General features: G+C 41.2%; 3 protein-coding genes across 5 annotated transcripts; 1 reads left to right on the forward strand and 2 right to left on the reverse strand.

Moving 5' to 3' along the window:
- Positions 1-937: 937 nt before the first annotated feature.
- On the reverse strand, positions 938-9,642 carry arfgap2 (ADP-ribosylation factor GTPase activating protein 2). Of its 2 annotated transcripts, XM_026319644.2 has the most exons (17): positions 9,554-9,642; positions 7,635-7,753; positions 7,066-7,138; positions 6,777-6,908; positions 6,472-6,552; positions 5,857-5,962; positions 5,486-5,542; positions 4,733-4,777; positions 3,894-3,946; positions 3,383-3,519; positions 3,100-3,231; positions 2,700-2,828; positions 2,387-2,539; positions 2,144-2,270; positions 1,968-2,055; positions 1,548-1,672; positions 938-1,393 (listed from the first exon to the last, which is right to left on the reverse strand). In XM_026319644.2, the coding sequence occupies exons 1-17, from the start codon at positions 9,623-9,625 to the stop codon at positions 1,373-1,375; spliced, it is 1,650 nt and encodes a 549-aa protein (XP_026175429.1). In that variant the 5' UTR covers positions 9,626-9,642; the 3' UTR covers positions 938-1,372. The 2 variants fall into 2 exon arrangements, with proteins under 2 accessions (XP_026175429.1, XP_026175430.1); XM_026319645.2 differs by lacking the exon at positions 4,733-4,777.
- Positions 9,643-10,644: 1,002 nt separating this feature from the next.
- On the forward strand, positions 10,645-17,277 carry LOC113138184 (uncharacterized). 2 transcript variants are annotated; one of them, XM_026320421.1, is made up of 13 exons: positions 10,645-10,782; positions 11,050-11,252; positions 13,041-13,178; positions 13,563-13,680; positions 13,937-14,117; positions 14,627-14,768; positions 14,861-15,016; positions 15,208-15,263; positions 15,418-15,593; positions 15,704-16,104; positions 16,253-16,349; positions 16,610-16,835; positions 16,915-17,277. In XM_026320421.1, exons 1-13 carry the CDS (start codon positions 10,660-10,662, stop codon positions 17,121-17,123), a joined length of 2,226 nt encoding a protein of 741 aa, XP_026176206.1. In that variant the 5' UTR covers positions 10,645-10,659; the 3' UTR covers positions 17,124-17,277. The 2 variants fall into 2 exon arrangements, with proteins under 2 accessions (XP_026176206.1, XP_026176207.1); XM_026320422.1 differs by having other exon boundaries at positions 16,643-16,835.
- A 582-nt stretch (positions 17,278-17,859) lies between these two features.
- On the reverse strand, positions 17,860-20,884 carry LOC113138185 (troponin I, fast skeletal muscle-like). Its single transcript, XM_026320423.1, has 6 exons — positions 20,788-20,884; positions 20,658-20,694; positions 20,062-20,190; positions 19,799-19,888; positions 19,181-19,357; positions 17,860-18,952 (listed from the first exon to the last, which is right to left on the reverse strand). Exons 1-6 carry the CDS (start codon positions 20,793-20,795, stop codon positions 18,866-18,868), a joined length of 528 nt encoding a protein of 175 aa, XP_026176208.1. The 5' UTR covers positions 20,796-20,884; the 3' UTR covers positions 17,860-18,865.
- Between the last annotated feature and the right edge of the window lie 2,204 nt (positions 20,885-23,088).

Below are 23,088 nucleotides of genomic sequence, written 5' to 3' on the forward strand. Positions count from 1 at the left end.
ATGGCCACGCTGGGACAAAATGAAACTGCAGAAGAAAAATGACTCAGACAATCCTATTAATAACTTGTTGAATGTCAAGCCTGCCAAGTTTGAGGCGAATTGCATCACTACCAGGAAAAGGGTAAAGACAGTGATCCGGGAAGCTGTGGCCTTTTGTTGTACTGGTTTGCCTGCTAGCTGGTAAACAGTGTCAAATACTGAAAAGTTTTCTTGGGCTGCAGCCAAAACAAATGTTTTTATCTCAGAATCATCTTCATTAGTCTGAGGCACAAACCTTAGATGTTAGGAATATTTCTTTTGGGCCGGGATGTCTGAAGCTGAACAGGTGAAACTGTAAACAGATGGCATTAGCCTTCTCAAATAAAGGTTAAACTACGGAGACTGCTGAGAGAAAAGGGCAGCACCACCTCTTGTTTCCCTCAGAGCTGAGGTACATCACAGCAGGCTTCAGATTCAACCAGCAGAAACATCAACGTCAAACTTCATGGATGTCTTAAAATGAATAGTTGGAACAATATCATTGTTTGTTGAGCATGTTCTATCCCATGTCTGTATCAAAGCTGATTTACTACCTAAATCTACTTCAAATGACACTCCGTGCATGTTTTAACCACCACAGCATGGCTTTGATGCCCCCTTTAACCTCTGAAGTCCCCTGCATTGTGTCTTATGTCTGTTGAACACACAATGAAAGCAAAGCTTTTGCCCTCTGATTTCAACAGATAATAAATAACCATAGCAGCAAGGCATCAAATGATTGATGCCCCAGTATTTCAGAGTATTTCAGACATGTCCAAGCTCACAAACAGTCTGAAATCATCAAGACAAGACTGTTGGCGTATTAAGTAAATGGAAAAAAACAGAACTAGGAAGTGACCGACAGTAAACCAAACACTGAACGGACATTGTGGATTTTTGTTCAAACTAGTATTAAGGATTGAAAATATATACTGCACCTTTTAATATCAGAACCAAAACAAAAAAAACAAACCATAAAGTATTTGATAATATAACTCAACAGCACTTTGATTCATGTATAGGAAGTTAAGTATAGTAGAATTAACTCATTTTGAAAATCTAAGACCAAAAAAATTCTTGACATTAATTACAACAAAGCTCCTGGTTTACAAACCGTTTGATGGTTTCCTTTATCAAAATAAAACTCGAGAGTTCGCTAATGAGGATGAGAAGAAAATGCTGCCTCACTCCTGTGATATTGTCTCTAAAAGAGGGATAAGTGAGAAGGACGATTTGTTTTCCCCATGCAATCCTTTCTGCCCCCCCCCCTCGTCCCTTCTCCTTCACCGAGGTCCAAGTGTCAGTCAGGAGGCTGGTTGTCTCCCACAGGTTAGTGCTAGTGTCACAGGACTGCTCAGTAGGAGCCATAGCGGTCCTGAGGAGACATGACAACAGAAAAACTAGCAACTAGTTTTCCTATGTATTATAGGCTCCTTTGTAAGGAGCAGTAGTCATCTCAGAATAAAGCTGGAGTGGGTGAAGATGTAAATATAGATATTTTCTCCATCAGTGCTGTGCTAATATCTCACCTGGATTGTATTCATGACCCCGTTGGCGAGGACAGCCATCTTGCCTGCTACGGTTTTTACTCCCTGTTTGAACTGGGCGATGTCTGGACCAGAGGGGAGCACACTGTCAAAGCCCGAAGCTCTCCCTGAGACAAGGACAGGAAGAGTTCACACATATTTAAATAAACACACATTTGCTTTCCTACCAAACTACTGCTCAAACATCTGAACCAATAGAGATGATTCCACTGCTGAAAATAGTCCCCTTTCAATAAAGACATGACATATTTCTTGTCTAGTGATATTAAAAAAATGAAAATAAAATATTTGGGCTTTGAGCTGATGCCACAGGCAGTGATGGTCTTTTAAATTCAGTTTTTCAAAAGAAAAACAGCAGCTTTAGTTTTTTCTTTGAACAACTTAATAACAAACAGCCCTCACCTTTATGATCACTGTCCTCTCCAAACAGGTCAGCTGAACTGATGGAGGTGCTTCCAGACATGCTCTCCAGTCTCGTCTTGGCATCATACTGAGAAGAGGAAACCAGTCTGCTGTTTTATAGAAGTGCATACCAGCGGATTTCTGTCTCAAACTGAAATGCAAATGAGGTTCCTCACCTCGGCGCTGCTCTCTCGACCAAAGAACATGTCTGAAGAGATCGCCTTTGCATTGGCGAACTTCTGCCTGGCCTCATTCGACTCTGACACTGGAGCCGATACCTCGGCTTTTCTTCTGCTGGGGAGTCTGGATCAATCACAAGACCAGTCATGAGGACTGCACCCAGTCCTGTAGACACTGCAGTTTTGTGTGTTTGTTTTAACAGAGCGTGTATGTGCGTGCGTCAGCATCTGTGTAGATACCTCTCTCCAATTGGTTGAATACTAGAGATGGTGACTTCTTCTTTGGGGTCGTCTTTCTCCAGCGCCCAGGAAGTGGTAAAGGAGGCAGTCCCTGTGTCAGTATCCCACCGGGAACCAAAACTGTCTCCCACTGTAAAGGGGTTGTCCTTATACCTGAAAAATTAAACACAGCTGATTCAGCTTAATGAGCCACAACCAGTGAAATATCAGACTATTCTGCTTCCTCTACGTCCTCCTTCATATCCGCTGTCCAAAGTCAAACTGCTGAGCTGAAGTGGCTCAAACAGATAAATAAAGCGGGTGTCGTACGTACTTTGGGGGTCCAGACGTGAAACCTGGCTCATCAAACATGTCCAGTTTGGAGCGTGATGAAGACTTGGCTCCCACAGGAGTTTCCTGCTCGATCACTTGCATCTCTGACATCACTGAGTGAGACACGACACTGAAACGGGTAACACACACACACACACACACACACACACACACACACACACACACACACACTTAGGAAGCAAACAAACACTTTCAAGCCTAAACCTCGTGACCAGGATGTAGGTCTCCTGTATGAAGAAAACTATAGCTGTTCCTAACGATGACCTCCAATAATGTGCTGAGAAACCTCTGTCACTAGTCACTAGTCACTATGTGACAGGGTTTTTCCTTAGAGAACAGACAGTGATCTCAGGGGAATAACAACCAAATGTTTGTGTTACCTCCTGTTTCCAAAGCCCATGCCCAGTCTCTCGGCCTGCTCTCTCTTCTTGCCTTCCAGGTTCTGAAGCTTCTTTTCCTCCATCTTCCTATCGATCTCCAGCTCTTTGTAAGCCAGACGCATTGAGGCCACTCTGCAAAAGCCAAAACGAAACAAGAGAAGGTTGTATCTCTTATTTTGAAAAGTGTAAAATGGCAATGACTGGAACAAAAGCAGAACTGTAATAAATGTAGACAATTCTCAGTGTGTCGTGTGAGACAGAAGGTTCTTGTTAGGTTCCTTACATGGATTCCTCAGCTTGTTTCTTTGCCTCAGCAGCCTGCTCTTCTCTCAGCTTCTCTGCCACTTGAGCCTGTTTCTCCACCTCAGAGAAGCTCTTACTGCTCACCTTCTGGGCACCGAGACCTTTCTTGGCACCAAGCTGCATCAATGTTGGGAAATAACAACACTATTTAGCTTCTTGTTCCTGACTATGAGGTTTGAGTTTCACTGTGCAGTGTGATTCGACAATCTGCTGAATGGAGAGTGTTTACCTAAAGGCTAATATGCAAGCTCAGAGAAAAACGCTAGTTTGAAAAGGCAGTTTTGAAAGGATCAATAAGTGCATAATCATCCGGTTCTGGATGTTTCCATAAAGGAGAGGCCTTAAAAGTCATTTTATGTAACGTAACGTTTAGTTAGATTTCTTCTTTCCATTTCATCTTTCCCGTGTTTTCCTTTTAACGGCTTAATGCTCCCTCTCTCTTCCATGAGAACAAAGTCACTATCAGGTATCGCAGTGAAAATATGACTCACCCCTTTTTTGGCAGCCACTGGCTTCTTCTTTCCAATGATGGAGTGTTTCATATCTGCAACACGAGAGACGATTTCTTAAAAATTGCAAAACATTTTTATCTGTACGTTAACGTTCAACCAGAAATCAACAAGAAAAACGCAGCATCAGAGCAGCAGGAGTGAACAATGTGTAGAAAAGCTCAGCACTGAGTGAGTTTTTATAGTTAATACCCAAACTATTACAAGCCCACAGCGCGATGCTCAGTTAAGATATGTAAGCCAGTGCACCACAGCATTTAGAGCTCATCCTCACATCATTATCTGCACAAAATCACCAGTGACTCAACTGCTTCACATCTTCTCTGCATGTCAACAGGATTTTACATCATGTTACTGCGTGCCAGTGGGAACATTAACAAACAGAGAAGTGCAGGGACTCAAACTCCAGACACACTGCAAAACGTCTTTCAGAGGCATCGAACTACTGGGACAAATGAGTCATTTAATCTGATTACACACCTGAGTCTGAGTTCTGATTTACAATGCTAACATGTTGCTAGCAGCAAAGCTCTCACCCACACTCCATGCAGATGTGTGAGACAGGCCAACAATGATACTCATTTTACACAGTGCAGTAGCTTCTGTTACTGTTTCCCGGCTGAGCTTTACCTGATCAAAGAGCAACTGGTTTACCAGCGTCTGCTCACCAGAAAGAGCACGCTACTGTCACAACAAGCTCCGCTGAGTCAATCACTGCGTCATAAGCCGAGAGAATCTGAGAAATCAAGCAGCACAACCGTGCATCTGAGCCATCAAGCAGCTGGTGAAAAACAGCACCTATGGCGAATCACACGAATCACCTTTGGGTGTCCATGTTTCCTTTGATGATAAAAGCATGGATTCCTCTACAGGACAGGAAAAACCAACCATCACAATCACAATCCAAAACACAGAAGACACTGAACTTATATGACCCTAACTCTCTTTTTCAACCAGAGTTGAGCCTAAACGAGACAAATACAACGTTGGCTGGAAATGTATCTTTGATAACATTTGTATTCTACAGATTAGTCAATTAGACCACAGACAATAAAACATAATAATTAATAATTAAAAACTGTTTAATCTTATTGAGTCAAGATAAAAAGAAAAATGCCAGATATGACATACATCCATCTTCTCCAATGTCATTATTTGGATTGTGTAAGTTGAACTTGGGTTGTTGGTCATCCAGAACAAATTATTTTATTTATTTCAAGACATGAAATTTTCAGAGAAATTCCTGTTCTGCCCCTGTAGAAAAATGTAATGGTGTGTGTGACACAGAGGAGAATGAGCTGCAGAGGAAAATAAGTCTGATTTACATCAATGAAAATGTTTCTGCAGTGGAAACATCCCTGTTATGTTTTTACAGAAGCAGAAAGTGTTTTCATAGATAAATTCACACACAGAAACAAAAAGAAGTGCGGAGCCAGACTGAGCAAAGTGTGGACCCAGCGAATGAGCACAAATGACATGAGAGAGGGACATTACAATGGACAGCAGGGGCATGAAAGAGCAGGACGACACTGGTGCCTTCACTCATAGAGGCTGAATCAAACTAATAGGCTCACCGATCAAGGCTTTGGGTGACGTGCTCAGGCCATCGATGCTGGGTCCTTCCTCCGGCTCTACCAAGAACCAGAGGAAACAGTTGAAGAAACAAAACAATAATATTCCACAGTGTTGTCGGCAACTGACACTCGTGTTTCAACGAACCTTAAATTAGATGACAACAGGATGTTTGTATGAGACTTTAAAACAGCACTAATGATTTAGTGACACACTGTGAGGAAGAACTCGCTCGAGACAGACATCCTCTGGGTTATTTTCTTAAGACTTTGGGAAGCTCCTTCAGAAGCCACAGAGGACGTTACACAAGTGTTGTCACAGGATGACTTGAGCATCCCAAAGACAGGTGAAGATGTGGGCTTGTTTTACTCACGGTTCTCATCCTGGTCTTTAGGTGCTGTGTCCGTCAGCTGTGGGGTGACAGTGGCTCCATTCTGCTGTGACTCAGCGGGCGGCTCCGTGCTCCAGTCGTTCACAGGCTGAAAACATATAAAACAAACTCGAGCTTTTTAAAGCTGCAGTCAGTTCATTGATCTTTTCATGAACAACAATGTAAATTTTGCTCGTTCCAGCTACTAAAATGTCAGCACTTTGTTCCATAGGTGACAGGAAACTGTTGGCTGGAATAAAACACTAATAATATATTTGTTATTACTGATATTTTGTTCAACTGTAAAACGTCCAGCTCAGTGCATATCTTGGTCAGAACTCTTTAATAATCAAAGTGATTAGTGTGTTTTAAATGAGTTTATATTTACAGACCATTCATTCCTAATCAATCTTCTACGTAAGTTAAATAAAACATTTTAAATCGTTTTAATACAAACATCCATGAAGTATCAGCCTGAAAGAAAAACACAGTCAATCAAGCTCTTGTAGAAAAAAAACACTAAACTATCCCTCTACTGAAAATGACATATTTTATGCGACTAACACAAATGTGTTTACTGACACTAGCAGCGGGGTCATGATTTTGCAAACACCAAACCTGTGAATGTTCAGCAAAAAAGTCGGCCTCTTTCTTCTCAGGTACTGCGGCCGTGCCCCCTGCAGGAGTGTCGATCCAGAACTGCAAACAGAGCAGGAGTGTGTGTTTAAGACATACAGACAATTGATACTTCAGCTTTTTTAGAATATTGCTTAGTGTGACGGTCACGTACTGCGATTACTACACACCCAGTGGACTCTGAACTACATCGGCCGACACGACTCAACTACTGATCATCACTTTGCTCTTACAAACGACCTCAATGATCCACAGCGCTCCAGTGAATTGCTGATAATTATACTCACATCTGTGCCATATTTGGACAGTGCAGCATTTGCTTGCTGCCGAATCTTCTCCCTGTACATCTGGGCTGCGCGACTGTTGTACTTGGCATTGGTGTCATTTGTGGAGCAGCCGTGCTGACGGAAGAAAGCCGTCTATGGGCAAGAGCAGAAACAAGTTTACTGCACTACATCGCAAACCAGAGAAATCTCCCTAAACAACACTAGTCATTCACATAAAAGATACTAAGTGTAGTTTTTAATTGATTTTAGTTGAAGCCTAAAGTTTCTTAGAGTGCTCAGTCTGACTTACTGCGTTGGCGTTGCCTCCAACCTGCATACATCTAAGCTGAAACCAGTTCCAGTTGGAGTCTAACTCGGTGGATCTGGGGGAAAAGGGAATAATATGGAAAGTCAGCACTGCAGTATGACAGGTACTCACTACTGTGGCACTACAGGTCACTGAAGGACCTATGATCTGTCACCTCATACAAATGGCCACACTGGTGGTCTGGTGAAATGTTATCAGACAGGGGGAGATAAAATATTGTTCAAATAGACCAACTGGGCACATTTTATGACAGTTCCCTCCAGGAAGACATTCACGGTGGTTGTGAACACTGATATGCTTCACTGTTGCTAAAGAAACAGCTGGAAACAAACGGCCCTTTGAGAGGAAGAGCTTTCCAAAGCTGACCAACTATTTGACCAGCAGCTTGGATGAATTTTAAATGTTTGCCAATTCTCATCATTTGTGCTCAAAAGAGACAACTGTAGCAAGCAGCATTCATACTTTACCCTTAGGCCGTTCAATTACTCAAAGAAGCTGTCACAGACATATGCACCACAGCAATCAGCAGCCATAGTCGTTGTTTAGCCTACCTGATGAAGCTGAGGTGTACACCCAAGGAGCGGTGGATGCCAGAGCAGTCGATGCATAGGAACACACCGTATGAGATACTTGCCCAGCTGGGGTTTTTTGCTGCACAGTCAAAACATACCTGCAAAGAAACACCCAGCACAGTTGAATGTCATCTGAAAGAGGCACTTGGAAATTTGCTTGAGAATGACATAAAAATCCATAACAAACAGCAGGTGACCCAAGGGACAAAGTCCTTAGAGGCAAAAGTCCACACCTCCACAATCAGGTGTAATCTGGGTTGTTTGGGAGAAAACCAAGCGTGGAGCCAATGCTTACTTTCTAGACATAAGGCAGAGCACTTAGCGTTTGCTAAGGAGCATGTGATATCCCCAAATGTCACAAATGTGTTTAATTACATAACTGAAAGTCAGCAGTTTGTCTGTGAGCAATCTGAACCATGTAAAACACAATCTAGCTTGGATAAGAAGTAACACCACAAATCAAGCAAAAAAAAAAAAAACAAACATTTAGACTGTTCACAAAGAGACTTGGAGAGAAAACAAACGATTTTTTCTTTTTCTCAATTTTCCTTTTGCTGTAAACTTTGTTCCCCAACACAACTGCTAATTATAGGTCCTTTGTGTTAGTGTCTGCTTTCCATGGCCAGTGATTCATTAGTACACAGAGTTCTTACTGTTTCCACTGTTCTCTTTTTCACATCGTATAGTGGCAGTGACACAATGACAGACTGGAAGAACAAGACTACAGCATCTATATACGATGACTATGAGGCTAAGCTGTCTGTCATACTCTGTGGTGAGTTTGTAGTAAACCTGAAATAGACATAACAGTAATTATAATAACAACCTGTTTACAATAACATGTGTAGGACAGATATAACTAATAGTCAATAATTTACCGCTGCCTTAGATTGTGCAGCACATGCTGGAATGGAGCCATCAACATCTGTGCTTCATCTGCTTCACCAAGTTAAAATGTCAAGTATGGAGAAGATATGGGATTTATCACGGCTATATCTAAACACTGCTCTCTAACCCAGCTAAACAAAGAGCTAATCCATTTATTATCACCTAGAGTCTCTGTGTGTGTCTGTGAGACAGATTGGACACCTGCTCTCGCCCACTGGCATCAGCTCAGGTCCCTCAGCAGGACAAGCTGGACAGATAATGGCTGGAGGGACAGATTTATTATCAACCAGTGATAAGTAACGAATCATATACCACCAGTCTTCTGTCAGGAAGAAATACCGGATGTTAGAATTGGCTGGGGTCCTGTTTTGTATTATCATCCCTGTCACAGAGTCAGGTCTGTCATTTGTCTGGGTTTTATATAAACTGGGTTCACTGGCACATTACTGGACAACGGACCATTAAATAAATAACTGCCCCCTTGGCGCTGATGGTTTTCTACAGGTCGCAGATTAAAGCTGTCAGGCTAACTCACATTTGATACGAAGACAACACAGAATCATTCACACACACTTTAGTTAAAGCCCGCTTCGTTAATCAAACGCCCATATATGATTATTGATTATAGACTGACCATATGGCTCCGACAGGCTAAAGCTAACTACAGACGCTGCTAGCATTAGCGACTAACGGCTCACAGACGTTAGCTACCACAAATATGTGCGTTACCGTTATTATCTTTGCTAAACACCGACTCTCGTTGTGTGGAACTTATATCTAGATGTTAATCAAACCGGCGTTAATCTGCCAAGGGTCGTGCGGGGGCGAAGTGTCGCTGCCTCGGCCAACACGTACCGTAGACGTGGCCTTTACCGGTAGCCGTTAGCTCCCGTTAGCCTGCCGGCTAATTAACGTCTTCTGAGCGCACAGAGGAAACCGTCGACCGAGCTGCCCATCAATCACATGTTTGAACAATGACACACGAAGAGCGGCGGTGTGTTATTCGTTACCTTGTTCGTAGGGATAGATCTCAACCGTTTGAAAATGGTGAGGATATCAGTCTTACTAGGATCCGTAGCCATCTTGCCACTCTGACTATTTCCACAGGCTGACGTCAATACGGTAGCCCGTGTGGTCCAACTCCAAGGAACGCGAAAGTCGTGAACCACAATAAACATAAAGATGTGGAACTATGATTTTCATTTGTCATTTGTATGCAGCCTATGAAACATACAACAAATTTAGATATGAGAAAAACAACAGAATAATGGAAAATGTTTTTAAGTTGTGTTTTTGACTGTTCAACAGCCGATCACACTTTCTGCTCCTGATGTCAAATAGAATTGACACTTGTTCCCATTAATGTGCTGCACGTGCAGGTTTCTTTGCTTTCACTCCTCAGCTGGAGTGTTGCCATCCCATCATTCAAAGCCGACTTACTTGTTCTGTTCTTATACAAGCCTGGTAGTGTTTTTTTTGGCTCATGGATCTGACATCCTTTTGTCTTCCTATTGTGCTCTATTGTCCCAATAGTGCTTCAGATAGTGGTGACACAGTTTTCTCCTGCACTGCCTTTAAACTGACAGTTTGTTTTAAGCAAAACTTACCATTGTACCACCTGATCACTGCACTTCAACTTAAATGTCAATAAAATGTGAAAACATTAGGGCAGCCCAAAATTTTAAACCCATGGTTTACTTTTCCCCAAACTTTGGTGGAAACAGGAATATTCTTTCTGAAGTTCTCAAGTACGATCTCCAGGTATAGCTACATGCACATTGTGCACCGTTCTCGGTACCTGCACTTAATCATATTTTAGATGCAAATATTTAAATATTCACTTCATTTATCTCGTCCATTTAGGAGAAAATAAGTGCTGGAAACACCATGATGGATGTTCATACCAACTTAAGAATGTATTGTGGTTAACTGAAAAGGGTCAAAGATCATTGCCCTGTTAATAAGAATAAAGAAAGAAAAAAAACACCACCAATTGTTAGACCAGATCTGGTTATTCCTGTTTGGTGAATTGCAGAAGTACTGCCTACCTGCTCTGTGAGAATAAAACTGACTGAGCAAGATTCAGATTTTGCTCAAACAGATTCTGTAAGACATCATGGAGAACGGAGGGATTTTTATGCTGCTGTTCATGCTGCTGGGGGCTGCTTCAGCTCTCAGCTTTTATGGAGACAGCATTAGTTTCATGCCTCCACAGAGGAGAAGTGATGGGACGTTTAAGGTACAGTATTTGTATTGCTGTTGTTAAATTAGTCACGCTTCTAATGTTTCCAAGTTTTATTTAAAAGTCAACTTATGCTGATGCTCAAAACAGCCTGTCTGTAAAATTAGTCCAATTTTAGTGACTAAAGGAAACACACATTTACTGAATTACAAGAATTAACTTACACTTTACACGTGTGTTGTTTTTCATTTTGTTTTGTATTTCACTGAGCACATTCTAAGGGCTTCTTCCTACGCTGTACAAATGCTTCTGTTTTCGCTGTAGGTGGATTTCTACCACAGAGAGAATGGCAGGAGCAGCTGTCAAGATCAGTCAGGCTTCACCTGTGACAGTGGGGTGTGCACGAGCTTTGACGTGTCGAGTGTCCTTCAAACGGACCAGGACAACACGGGCCAGGGCAGGTGGTGCCAGTCTGAAAGCCACACGACAGCCATCATCTCGACTAATGAAACCTCCTTTTCTGTGAGGTGAGATAAACGTTAGTAGCTAATCTGAGCTATTAAAACTAGTGAAATGAGGGCTCAGTGTTTCTTAAATGATGTTAAAGAGATTATGCCTTTAACTTCAAACCAAAGCCAGTGAAACACTGCATGTGTGATAGAAAAATCATATCGATATTGTTTATTTTGACAGCAATTATCAAAACACAGTATACCAAAACAACAGGAATCATTTAGAAAAAGGGTGGACCCCTGCCTTTCACCCAAAGAGAGCTGGGATACGCTCCAGCAGATCCCTGGGACCCTGGTTAGGACTAAGGGGGTACAGATGATGGATGGATGGCAAACAAGCAAAACGTACCACTTTAAAGGTGTTCACAGAAATATGAAAACTTTAATTGGGTTGAATATTCTTCATGTTAGGTTTTCAAGACTTAAATCAATATTTTTTATCTTAAAATTTGACTGTTTCCCACTGGAAGTGTAGAGAAAGTTTAAAATCACCTGTTGGACCAATAGATAATAAACAGGAAATAGCGCTGAACAATTGAAAAAATTTCTTCTGGTAGTCAGACATTACATGGCAGCTCAAAGGTCATTAAGGCAGGGATGATAATTGTAAAGTGTCTATTTTAATATGGGCTAATACAGTAACAAAGACAATACATCAGTATAACACTAGTCTCCCTTCCTGCCTTGCCTAAGGTTTCAAGTTCACTGTTGAGCTGAAAGCTTTCAGTAATGATAGTTCAATTCCTGGCATTGCTGATTGTCACCCTGTTACTGGCAGACCTGAATAAATGGAAGCCTTTGTTGATGTTACCTGTGGCAGCTGTGCTTTACCTAGAATAAATCAAAGCTTCTTCAGTGGCAGGTGGAATAGAAAGGTATGAAGTTGCTAGATGTGTTTAATACATATGCAGTGATGCAGCAACTGTAAAATACCTTCCTCATATTTTCGATGCATCATCATCTGCTTGTAAAACACATCTTTCTGGTCTTGAGTTCAAAACTGTTGTGATTTCACAAATACTCAGCGTTTCATACTTTCTAACAACTGACAGCTGTGACAGTTGACATGTCTTCTGTGATGGAAATCTTCACTTTACCTGTTGGTTTATAGGCACTTTCAGTTTTGTTGCTGGAAAAACCAGCTATGAACTGAAAGGGTCAACGGCCATGGTGGCAGGTGCTGATCCAAACCCCCAGGACATATTCTGTATTTTCAGTTAACCATTTTCAATTATTTAGCTTATGTACAGTAATCTTTCTTTATATTTATTATTATTTCAATGCTGAACTCAAGTGCAGCAGGACACCTGGTATAATGTATAACAGGCACAGTGGAGCAGTGGTTAGCGCTGTCGCCTCACAACAAGAGGTTTCTGGGTTTGACTCTGAACTTTTCTCGGCTGAGATTGGCTTCAGCTCCCCTGTGACCCTTGGGACAAATAAGCAGTGAAGACAATGGCTGGATGGCATTGTAAAATTAAAAACAGTAAAAACGACAGCATTGTAAGTATTTTATGTAGCAAGTAGTTATATAATTATATAATGCAAACAGAATTAATTTGCTTCTGCATTGAAAATAAAGCACAATATCCCTAAAACCACTTTATGAGGCCAAAGATTAAATTAGTGTACGTGCATTTTGACAAAATTAGGTTGAGTTGAGTCGGTGTGTGTGGTGAATGCTGGTGTTCAGGTGCAGGAGTCCAGACCCTGTAGATGATGACGGCTCTGCAGGAATGAAAACGTGTGTGAGGGTTGAACATGTTTAAAAAACAACAACACATGTCACCTCTTTTTGTTCAGGAGCTCAGACTGCTGCTGGGTGTCTAACATCGACGGACAAACAACCTGGACCAGCTACGCAGAGTTGGACCTGGGAATTCGATCGGACACTCGCGCCCTCAACAGCTGTCCCTTGACAACAACAGTGTCCTCTTTAAGGTACAAAGCTTTTCTGTCCAGACTGGAGTTAAAACAGAAACGATGCTTGACAAACTCTCTGCTGGTGAAGCAGAACAAAAACAACATGATTTAAATATTTGACACTGGGTGACAATGGATGTAGATTAACAGCAGATGCAAAAAGAAACAACTAGGAAGGAATTTTATCCTTAAATGCACCAGTTTTTCTTAATTATTATTTATTTCTTTATCTTATTTATTTTTTTAGAAGTTACTGTTTTTACTTAAATTAATAATAATAATGTGGCATATATCCGGTTTATACAGTATATAAAAACTAAATGCATGAAACACTGTTCAATTCTAGCTGTGTGTACAAATATTGACCATATTTAACCCAAACATTACACTGTTTTCACACAGGGTGCCTCGAAACTGTTTTTCAACCTTTCGTCTTCTGACCTATGATCCAGACAACGATCGCGTCAGATGTCGTTTAAATGCAGACGCCTCAGCTCCCTCAAACATTGCTCTGGACGAGGTAAAGCATTTCACGTGCACATTATGAGCTGCAGTTAAATATTGATGCGAGCTAACGCTGTCACAGCTCATGCTCAAGTTAAATATGTTTACCTTTATTCTTTGAGACCAAATTCAGTATCTCATGAAACTGTCTCTGTATTTGCATTTGCTGCAGCTGATCTTGAGAAATAATTCCCAGTAATTCTTTTCTTCCAAGGTCAATATACAGGGAGAATTATTCTAAATCTTTCATTTAACTCTTCGTGTCCTCCCAGAATCAGTGCTCACTGTCGAGCACCGGTGAAGTCGGCGTTGGCGTTCATGTGTTTGAGCTGATGCTGGAGGACTTTCCCACCCAAAACATCAATTTGACTTATGCAAATGGAACATCAAGAACCAGGGAGGCCGCGGACACCTCACCTGTCTGCACAGTAACGCTGCAGTTCTCAATGGAAAGTAAGGAAACACACCAGATGTACATTTGATGGACTGACTCTCTCACCCCAAAGGACATTAACTTGATTTGACTTGATAACTGTGACACAGCATTAAAACAGACCAGACTCTGGTATATAAAGCAAAGACTAACTATTATATTTAGCTGTCAAATAAATGTACTCACTGTAAAGTAGTAAAGTAGTAAAGTGAAATATTTCTCTAAAATGGAGTAATATAAAATATAAAGTGGCATCAAATAGAAATATTCAAGTGAAGTTTTAACGCTGCCAATGGAGAAGTGAAAAGAACAAACAAGAATTTAATTAGCTATTTAGGTGACTGAAGCCTTAATGAGTAGGAATAGACTGTTTCGTAAGAGACAGTCTATTCCTACAGACTGATGCCCACCAAACTCTGACAGGAAGTAGCTACAGAAGGAACTAAAAACCACCACAAACCACTGGAGTCTAGATCAAGGACAGTTGTTGTTTTTGTCTTGGTAACCTCTTGTGCCTTCTCTCTGTCAGTCCTCCCTCCAATACCGACCTGTGAACTCGGTCATGTGCAGCCCGTCTTCTTGTCTACGACTCCTTCGCATGGTGAAGTTCTCCATGCCAGTGTGGGTCAGACCTTCCATCTTTCTGTCGAAGCACAGGCTCGCCATTCCACGTATTTAAATTAATATTTACTTCGATATATATACTGATGACGTGCTTAATAAAGTACTTTCTCATATGTACTTTCTCTCTGTTTTCCTGAAGAATACATGACTTCCAGATCAGCGGACCTCAGAACATGACCAAAGTGTTTGCAGATGGCAGATATGGAGTGGCTGCAGTCACTCTGAGCTGGACCCCACAGCAGAGAGACCTGCACAGACTCGTCCCCGTCTGCTTCACCGCAGAGACAAATGAGACGTGAGTGCTTTAGATACAAATGCTGGAAAGGTGTGTTTGTAATTTCCTGCTTTATGTTTTTTGCAATGTTAGCAAGCTGAGCTGAATAAGCCACTAAAGTGATGATGAGCTGTAGCAGCAGTAATGAAGTGAACACAGACTCACCTTTGCATTTTTGTGCTGAAGTATATTCTCTATGATTTGTCACCCAGTCAGTCAGAGATGAGGTGTGTCGTTGTCATTGTGACCCAGACACCTGTCGTCAAAGGTTTGTCCCTCATCATTTATCTATTGTTTCACCTGCTGCTTTATTGACAAACACAATAGAAATGAGACAGACTAATTATTAGATGTTTGCATGTTGCTTGTAAATGTTCATTAAATGATGGTCCTCACTGACCAGGAGTCACTGTGTTTTACAGGCAAGGCCACCGTTGAATGCTCACCCAACAAGATGACGGTGACCCTGGACAAGGCTTCCATGCCTGGTATCGACGTGAACTATCTCAAACTGAGCGATCCGACATGTTCCCTCACGTCCAACGACACCCACATCATGGGCAGCATGTCATTCAGCACCTGTGGCACACAGCTTGAGGTGTGGAAAGATATTTACATGAGGATGTGAACACAACATTTCTATTCACTATATTACATTTTCTTCAGCTGCTGACAGGCTTTCTCCCACCTCTGTTTATGTTAATCCAGGATAAGGGCGACGTCATCGCGTTCAAGAATGAGATCCACTCCTTTGAGGTTGCCAATGAGATTATAACCCGGAGGAAGAGAGTTAAGATTGGCTTCTCCTGCCAGTTTCCCAAAAGCATCAGCATCTCCACCTACTACAATCTCCGGGATTCAGACTACATCTTCACCGAGTCCAGCTTCGGAAGTTTTGGTTATAGTTTTGAAATATTCCAAGACAACAACTTCACAGATAAGGTGGAGGCCAGTGCCTATCCAGTGCAGGTCCATCTGTTGGACAAGCTCTATATGGGCATTCAGGCTAAATCAGAACTGTCAAATGTGACTTTGTTCGTCGAGTCATGTAAAGCTACACCTGATGACAACCCTGAGAACGCCCTGTCTTATGACCTCGTCAAGAACGGGTGAGAGCTGATGCTTTCTGGGATCACACACATAAATATCTTTCTTTTTAAACGCTAAAGTTAGTCTGTTAGAAAATAATCATCTTCTATACACTGTTTTTATCACGTATACGTGTGTGTGACGTGTTAATATTCATTTTTCTCACAGGTGTATCAAAGATGAGACATTCAAAGTCTATTCATCTGACCGAACTTCATTCAACTTCGAGGTTCAAGCCTTCAAATTTACTGGAAACTACGACCTGGTAAATCTGAATAACACATTACACAATTACACTACATTATTATTCAAGTATACACTCAGTAGTATATGTTCCACTATTTATGGAAGTGTAAGCGTGGAAGTACAAAGAGAAAGAAGAGAAAGTCTTAATTTGGCAAAACTTGGATATCATGGGCTCACAAACAGTCTGAACTCTTACAATTTTGTGATATGATGTTAAAAATGTAAATCAGCTTAATCGTTTATTTCTGAACTTAAAACTCTCGTCTCGTCACCTTGCAGGTGTACATCACCTGCTCTGTCATCCTGTGCAAGCCTGGCAGTCCCTTTTCCAGATGTGCCCAGGGGTGTCTGCAGAATCCAGCCCGCAGACGGAAGCGAGAGCTGAGCATGCAGACCGCTGGCCACTACATTTCCCAGGGACCTTTGCAGTTTGTTGGGCCGGATGTTCCCAGTGGAGCCAAGGATGGTAACAACGTGATGAAAAAGGGTGACACGCCTGCTGCAGGTTAATATATCTCTTTCTTTCTTTGTCTCTCCTAAGCTAAAAAAATGCTGCTATTGATGTTGTACTTTGTGTATTTCAGTGAGTCCTCCACACGTTTCTCCAGACCCCAGGTCTAGTGGAGGAGGCTGGGAAGTCAAGGCGATCCTCAACGCCAACATCAGCACTTTGGTCTTGGCTGGTTGCTTTGTAGCATCAGTAGTGGGCATGGCTGTGGTCCTCTACTACTTCAGCAGAAAGAGAAACGCAGAAGACAGCAGGGCCCTCATAGTTTCAGAGTGGGAGAACTAAACCCAGCTAGTCTCAGTTTAGCACCCAGTTTATTTTAAAGGGTAGGTTCACATTTTTTTAAAAAGTCGATCTGAAAACGTTTTGCCAACTTAAAACAAAAAAAATTCTCTCCAGTTTTTGTCCTTTACACGCAAACGTCCAGTCCCCTAGAAAATATACATATATATATATATATATATGTTCTATGTATGTATCTTCTATTAACGGAAACGTTATTGATTAACATACAAACGATGAGACTGTATGTACAGTTGTGCTCATAAATGCACATACTCCTGTATGTGCAGAACGTGTCTGCCTTTTAAAATCCAAACACACTATCTGACCACTTCCCTCATAAAGAACTTTTGTGTGTGATCATCTATATCTTCTGAAAATGGCCAGTGTTTGTTAAATGTGCCAGGATTATGTGTATTTCTGAGCACGACTGTATCAATAATTCACTTAATTCAACAGATTGTTTTCCTCCGAACTATGTGGTGACTCATTATTCAGCCCGTTACCGTATGTCTGGGCACCCACAGCACTTAATTAAGGATAATGGAATATTGTGGTCTGGTTTAATACCGAAAAAGGTTCATGTTCATTAGAATGATCATTATTATGAATTATCATTAGAACACCTGCCTATTGTTAGAGACAGACTTGAAAAACTGTGAACCTTCGCTTTAGACAGTTTCTCAGTCGAGGTGAAAACTTCATGATGGGGTGTGTTGGTGTCTTTTGGTCTAAGATGCATAATCCAATACTGATGTTCCCAGAATCACGTGTCTGCTTCAGGTCTACATGCCCTGATTTACTGTCGCTTTACATTTTTTACTGTCAAATGAAAACACAAGGTGTAAAAATAACATTTAAAACCGTCTTATCACAGAAAATACAGAAAAAATACATCTCTCAGCATGAATTTGGTTTGTTTGATGGCCACATAGTCACAAAGTTCATTTAACCAATTTCAGCCTAGTTTTTGACAAAAAGGTGTATCTATATATCTACTGCTGTGAAAACAAAATTCACTTTGTCCAGGATGATTCTGGTGTCACTATGTGTATTAGGTCAGCTTCTTGGTCAGCACCACACGGTCGAAATTTGATTTGTGTATTGGCTGGTAGGCAGAAAAACTACGATACATGCAAAAGGTTTAGACCTGATGAAATACAGGTGTATAATTAAATAGACAGATTTGCTAATGAAAAAAATGCCTTGTTATATGTTTCCCCACCAGTCATAGTTGGAAATACTGTATGGGCTTGTTTAAACTCTATTTGTGAACAGATTATACTTAGTTTTTATTTAGATGCTGTATTGGGAGACATGTCTGTAACTTTCTGTATTTTCTGTATTGTACAATTAGGCCTTTAAATCATCAATGATTGATGATAATTGTGATTTCACTAAAATGGGGGATGAAGTCTCAGTCATGTAGTAAACACGTTGCTGTGTGGATATTTGTGTATGTCTCAGTTCATTTTTAGATCATTAGGATTTATTAGGATTCTTCTGACGTGAAGTGAGAGGTGACTTTCTAACATAGATCATATCCAACACTGACTCAAACACTGAGGACCCAGAGAAAACATGCAAACTCCACATAGAAAAGGCCAAAACCGTCTTTCCACAAACACACAGGTGTGCCACGTCAGTCATTCTATCTACTATTTATCCTGTCACCAACAACATGCACTCACTCATATACTAACAGAAATTAACGCTGCTGGTCAACAGCAGGGCAACACTGACGTTTAAGCCTCTGTCTCAAACATCTTCTTCCTGCCATCCATCCCAGCTTTCTCTTTAATGTTCTTCCTCCAGTCGCCCGTTTGTTTTTCCTGAGAGAAACATAATGACTTGTTCAGGTTCTGTTTTTGTTTTTTCATCTCTGTTATATTGTTGTTATAGCTTGTTGTCCAACCTTAAAGGCTCTCTGACTTTAATATTCTTAGGCTTATCCTTAGATTTGATTGTGGAGAGCACAGAAATCAGAGCAGAAGATGAATCAGTCAAATCAAATGCTGTAATTCTCCATCAGGTTTGACCATAAAATCAGAAACACTCACCTCCTCTTTCACCTCCTTCTTGACCTGCTTCAAGTTGGCTCTCAGGTCCAGGGACACTTTATGTTTGGAGCCCAGCAGAGCAGCCAGCATGGCATCGGCCGACATGCGCACCTTCTTCAGGGTCGGCTTCTTAAACTTTCCATTGAGATCCTGAATCGTCGACCTCAGGTCGTCGATCTGAGAGAGGAGACAGCTGCTCAGACCATCTGTGAGCATATATTTAAAAATCTAATTTATGCTTCAGTGGAAAATAACTGGAGTAGCTGGCGTGGAAAGAAGGACATGAATTTGCTTACAAGACCAGCCATAGTAGTTTTTTACATACATGACATCTGTATGTGTGGTAGCCCTGGTTTGTTTCCAATTACTTTATTATCACCCCATTAAATTACCATTACCATTTGGTAGTTGGGAACAAAGACAGGGCCCCACTTAAAGTGAGCACACACAAACACAACAACACTGACTTTCTGTTTCAAACAGGAATCAAAAACCTTTCTCCCCATCTGATCTTCTGTGTTTTGTCCCCCGTCTACCAACCTTTCCCGATCTTATATGGAGGTAACAACATTTGCTAATAAAAATAGGGAGCAGGAAATCTGACTTGACAAGATGTACCTCTTTGTTGGACTTTTTAACTTTCATTTCAATGTCGTATCGCTCGTCGTCCACCAAATCGATCTCTTTGTGAAGTCTCCGACACAGCTCCTGATGTTTTGACACAGATAAGAGAAAGGAATGAGATTTAGAAGATACTGGTACTATCACCTCTGCATTCTCCACACTTCTGTAAATCTATTAAAACTACAGCAAATGTTTTTGTGACCAAACCATCTGAGTGTTTCTGGACTCTGACCAGTACCTGGGTGGAGGAGGTTTACCTGGAGCTCCTGCATGCTGTCTGGGACTGAGAGAGCTGGGCAGTTCTCCTCCATGTACTTCATCTTCTCCTCTTTGGCCTCCTGCTCCTCCTCCTCCAGCATCACCTGACCGATCTGCAGCAGTAAGCTCTACGAGGAGGAGATGGTGATATTTTATTTCTAGAATAATAAATAACAGGCTACAGGCCTGGACTACAACAGAAAGTGGAACCTAAAAGACAGAAAAGGGGGCAAGTTGTTATTTACACCTGTAAGATTTTCATACTTTGTTCAAATCCCAGCTCAGTAGTTTCTCAGAGCCCACTATAGTTAAATAAAGCTGCTTTATTCTGGTTGGCACTGGACGTTTCTCTATACCTGTGTTACAATAGTTTGAATTATTTCTGTATGACATGTCAGAAACTAAGTGGACGTATCCCTGAAAGGAGCCGAAGGTCTTCAAATGTCCAAAACCACAAAGTTACTAAGTTTGGAACAATCCAGTATAAAATTATAGAAGCAGCATATACTGACAGTGGAGAAAATCTGTGTTTTGACTGAAAAGCTGCCTGACATTGCTCCCTGCTCTCACCCTAAAACTTAAACAACCATCTTACCTTGAGCTGATTTTTCCGGTATGCTGACATCTTTTTCCTTCACAGAAAAACAAACAAAGGGGAAGTGATTAGGGACTTCCTGTGAGTTCTGGAGATTCACAAAGTTATCTCGAGTCAAGTCAGGACTTACTCTGCCATCCTGCTGCAGCTGAAACCTGCCTGTGGCCGGTAGATGAGAGGGAAGATGAATGGACACGCCACAGCTTTCTGGTCTCTTTATAGACGTGTGTGTGTGTGTGTGTGTGTGTGTGTGTGACAGACCAGCAGCAGTTGTCCTTCGAGGCTGCTGGTTAAAATGCAGACAGAAGGGTTGATGTCAGCAGCTGAGGCTGAACCAAATGCTCCAGGAATTTTCCTCATGAAGGTTTTGTGGACACTGTGGGACAGCGACAAAGAGTCTGCATGGTTTTGTCTCAGTTCCTTTAGGGTTACTGGTGATTTAAATTATCCTGGGACAACAATATGTTTTCCTCATTGTCAACAAAACCAATGAAAAGACAAAGCTAATAATAAAGTGATAAACATAACACGTCTTGGCTGTAGTCAATAGCTGAACTAATGTAAACTAATGTATAAGGTATTTAAGGTAGTTGAACTTTACCTTCCTTACTTTTCTTTTCATGACAAGACAAATTCTACTCTACTACTTTTAATTGTTACCTGCAATGAGTTCATCGACTTTAAATACTTCATTTTCTATTTTACTTATTTAGAATTCAAGGCATTTCGCAGTGTGGTATTAGCATTTTACTGAAGAGAATACAATTACAGCTCAGTTTCCTAAAATGTAGAGGGCTCGTCCTGCTGCCACGGGTTTCCTCTGTCAGCTGTAGTCTGCAACAGCTGACTACTTGTTTCATCTGTCTGAGTGTTGGTTTCATTCCTGCTGTTCCACAGACAGTAACAGGAGCTGAGGCTCATCCAGAGCTAAGAAAGAAGAAAGAATCCTGTTAAATAGTGTGTGTGCAGTATTACTTATGTTTAAAAAGACATTTCTGTAATCAGGTTTCAAAAATAAAAGTATGTTATTAATGTAAAGAAAATCAACAAAGGTTTGTTTTGTCTGTTGTGCTCAGACGATCATTGGAGTCACTGCCAGATACAGATTAGGATTGTTTTTATTGGAAACTATTTCCTATAAAATGTAAAAAACAAATCTAAAATAAAAACAGCTGACAGAGAATCTGTTGTGCTTAAACTGATTTTTTAAATGAATATCTGATCATCAAAACTCAAACTATTGATGCTCAATATGAAAACAGCCCCAAATAGAGTAAAACCAGAAAATACATTTAACTGGAAGTTGTGACTAATTTTGAGAGCAAGGCGGACGGGGGCTTGTGGTAAACCAGAAAAAGCCTCCCAGCAGCTGTCGGCTCTAAAATGGGAGGATTTATTGCCCGAACTGGTTCCCATCATATTCAGCTGCTCAGCCAGTCTAGGAAGAAAGGACGGACATGGACACACAAACATTATCCTCCGGTAGTTTTCTTCTTCATTAGTGCATCAAAACAAAAATAAACTAATTAAACTAAACAAGCAAAACCAAAACTGAAATAAACTAAACTTTTCTTTCTTACCAAAGTTTTTCATATTTTAAATTACAAACATGAACATTAATTCTAATTGAATACTGTGTTTTAACATTCTTCAGAGTTGAATTGTGAATATTAAATCTGTTCAAACCTAATGAATCAGTTTTTATACATCGTCCTGTATCTCAGTCACAGACCCAAGGCCTCAGTTAGACCTGTTCTACACCTCCCCCCTACAGGATAGGAAGGGAACACCCCTATGACGCTCTGGAGAACAGCTCCTGCATGGACCTGTAGGTGACACTGTTTATCACGTATCACCTCCTTCACATCATTAATGTCACTGTCCAAACTGCTGCACAATATTTGAGTTCAATCGTCCAGTGTGTCAATCAACCATTAGTGTAAAAACCTGTTAAACCAGCTGATCCAGGTCAGGGTCCAGGGTCACGCTGAGGCCTACTATTCTGGGTCTGTTTCCGCATCCGAGGCCTTAAGAGGCTAAACAGTAGATATACAAATAGAAAACTAGGGCTGATGTGTTTGTATTGAGTGACACTGTACCTGACCCAGATACTCAATATATTTACTGCATGTTACTGATCACTTCTACCTTTCTAAAACCACCCTAAGCGTTTTAACTCACCTGTCAGCCCAGGTTATTATGTGTATTAGCTTCAGAGACTCATTAACTGACTTACTGACAGCGGATGCAACATGTTGGTCTGTACAGTGAGGTCTTATGGGATGTCACTGCTTGGATGGGACATTTCTCACAAAACTCTGGTGTTTACAACGAGCTGCACACTGCCCCAAACAAATATGGCGACGGGTAAGACGCATCTCAGATCCGGTTTATTGGAGCCTTCGGTTATTCTATAAACAAACACTTGCAT

This window comes from Mastacembelus armatus, chromosome 3 (genome assembly GCF_900324485.2).
Source record: "Mastacembelus armatus chromosome 3, fMasArm1.2, whole genome shotgun sequence".
In the NCBI taxonomy this organism is placed as follows: Eukaryota; Metazoa; Chordata; class Actinopteri; order Synbranchiformes; family Mastacembelidae; genus Mastacembelus; species Mastacembelus armatus.

Bases quoted from the DNA above. Each gene is read 5' to 3' on its own strand.
- LOC113138185 (XM_026320423.1), bottom strand. The intron at 19,889-20,061 runs GTAAACCTCCTC...TCAAAACATCAG, and splicing joins ACAGCATGCAGGAGCTCCAG to GAGCTGTGTCGGAGACTTCA. The intron at 19,358-19,798 runs GTACATCTTGTC...CTCCTCTCTCAG, and splicing joins TTAAAAAGTCCAACAAAGAG to ATCGACGACCTGAGGTCGAC.
- LOC113138184 (XM_026320421.1), top strand. From the start codon at position 10,660: ATGGAGAACGGAGGGATTTTTATGCTGCTGTTCATGCTGCTGGGGGCT. The intron at 10,783-11,049 runs GTACAGTATTTG...TTTTCGCTGTAG, and splicing joins GAAGTGATGGGACGTTTAAG to GTGGATTTCTACCACAGAGA. The intron at 15,594-15,703 runs GTGTGGAAAGAT...ATGTTAATCCAG, and splicing joins CCTGTGGCACACAGCTTGAG to GATAAGGGCGACGTCATCGC.
- arfgap2 (XM_026319644.2), bottom strand. From the start codon at position 9,625: ATGGCTACGGATCCTAGTAAGACTGATATCCTCACCATTTTCAAACGG. The intron at 3,947-4,732 runs GTGATTCGTGTG...CTCGTGTTGCAG, and splicing joins GGAAACATGGACACCCAAAG to ATATGAAACACTCCATCATT. The intron at 2,056-2,143 runs GTGAGGAACCTC...TCCTCTTCTCAG, and splicing joins GTCGAGAGAGCAGCGCCGAG to TATGATGCCAAGACGAGACT.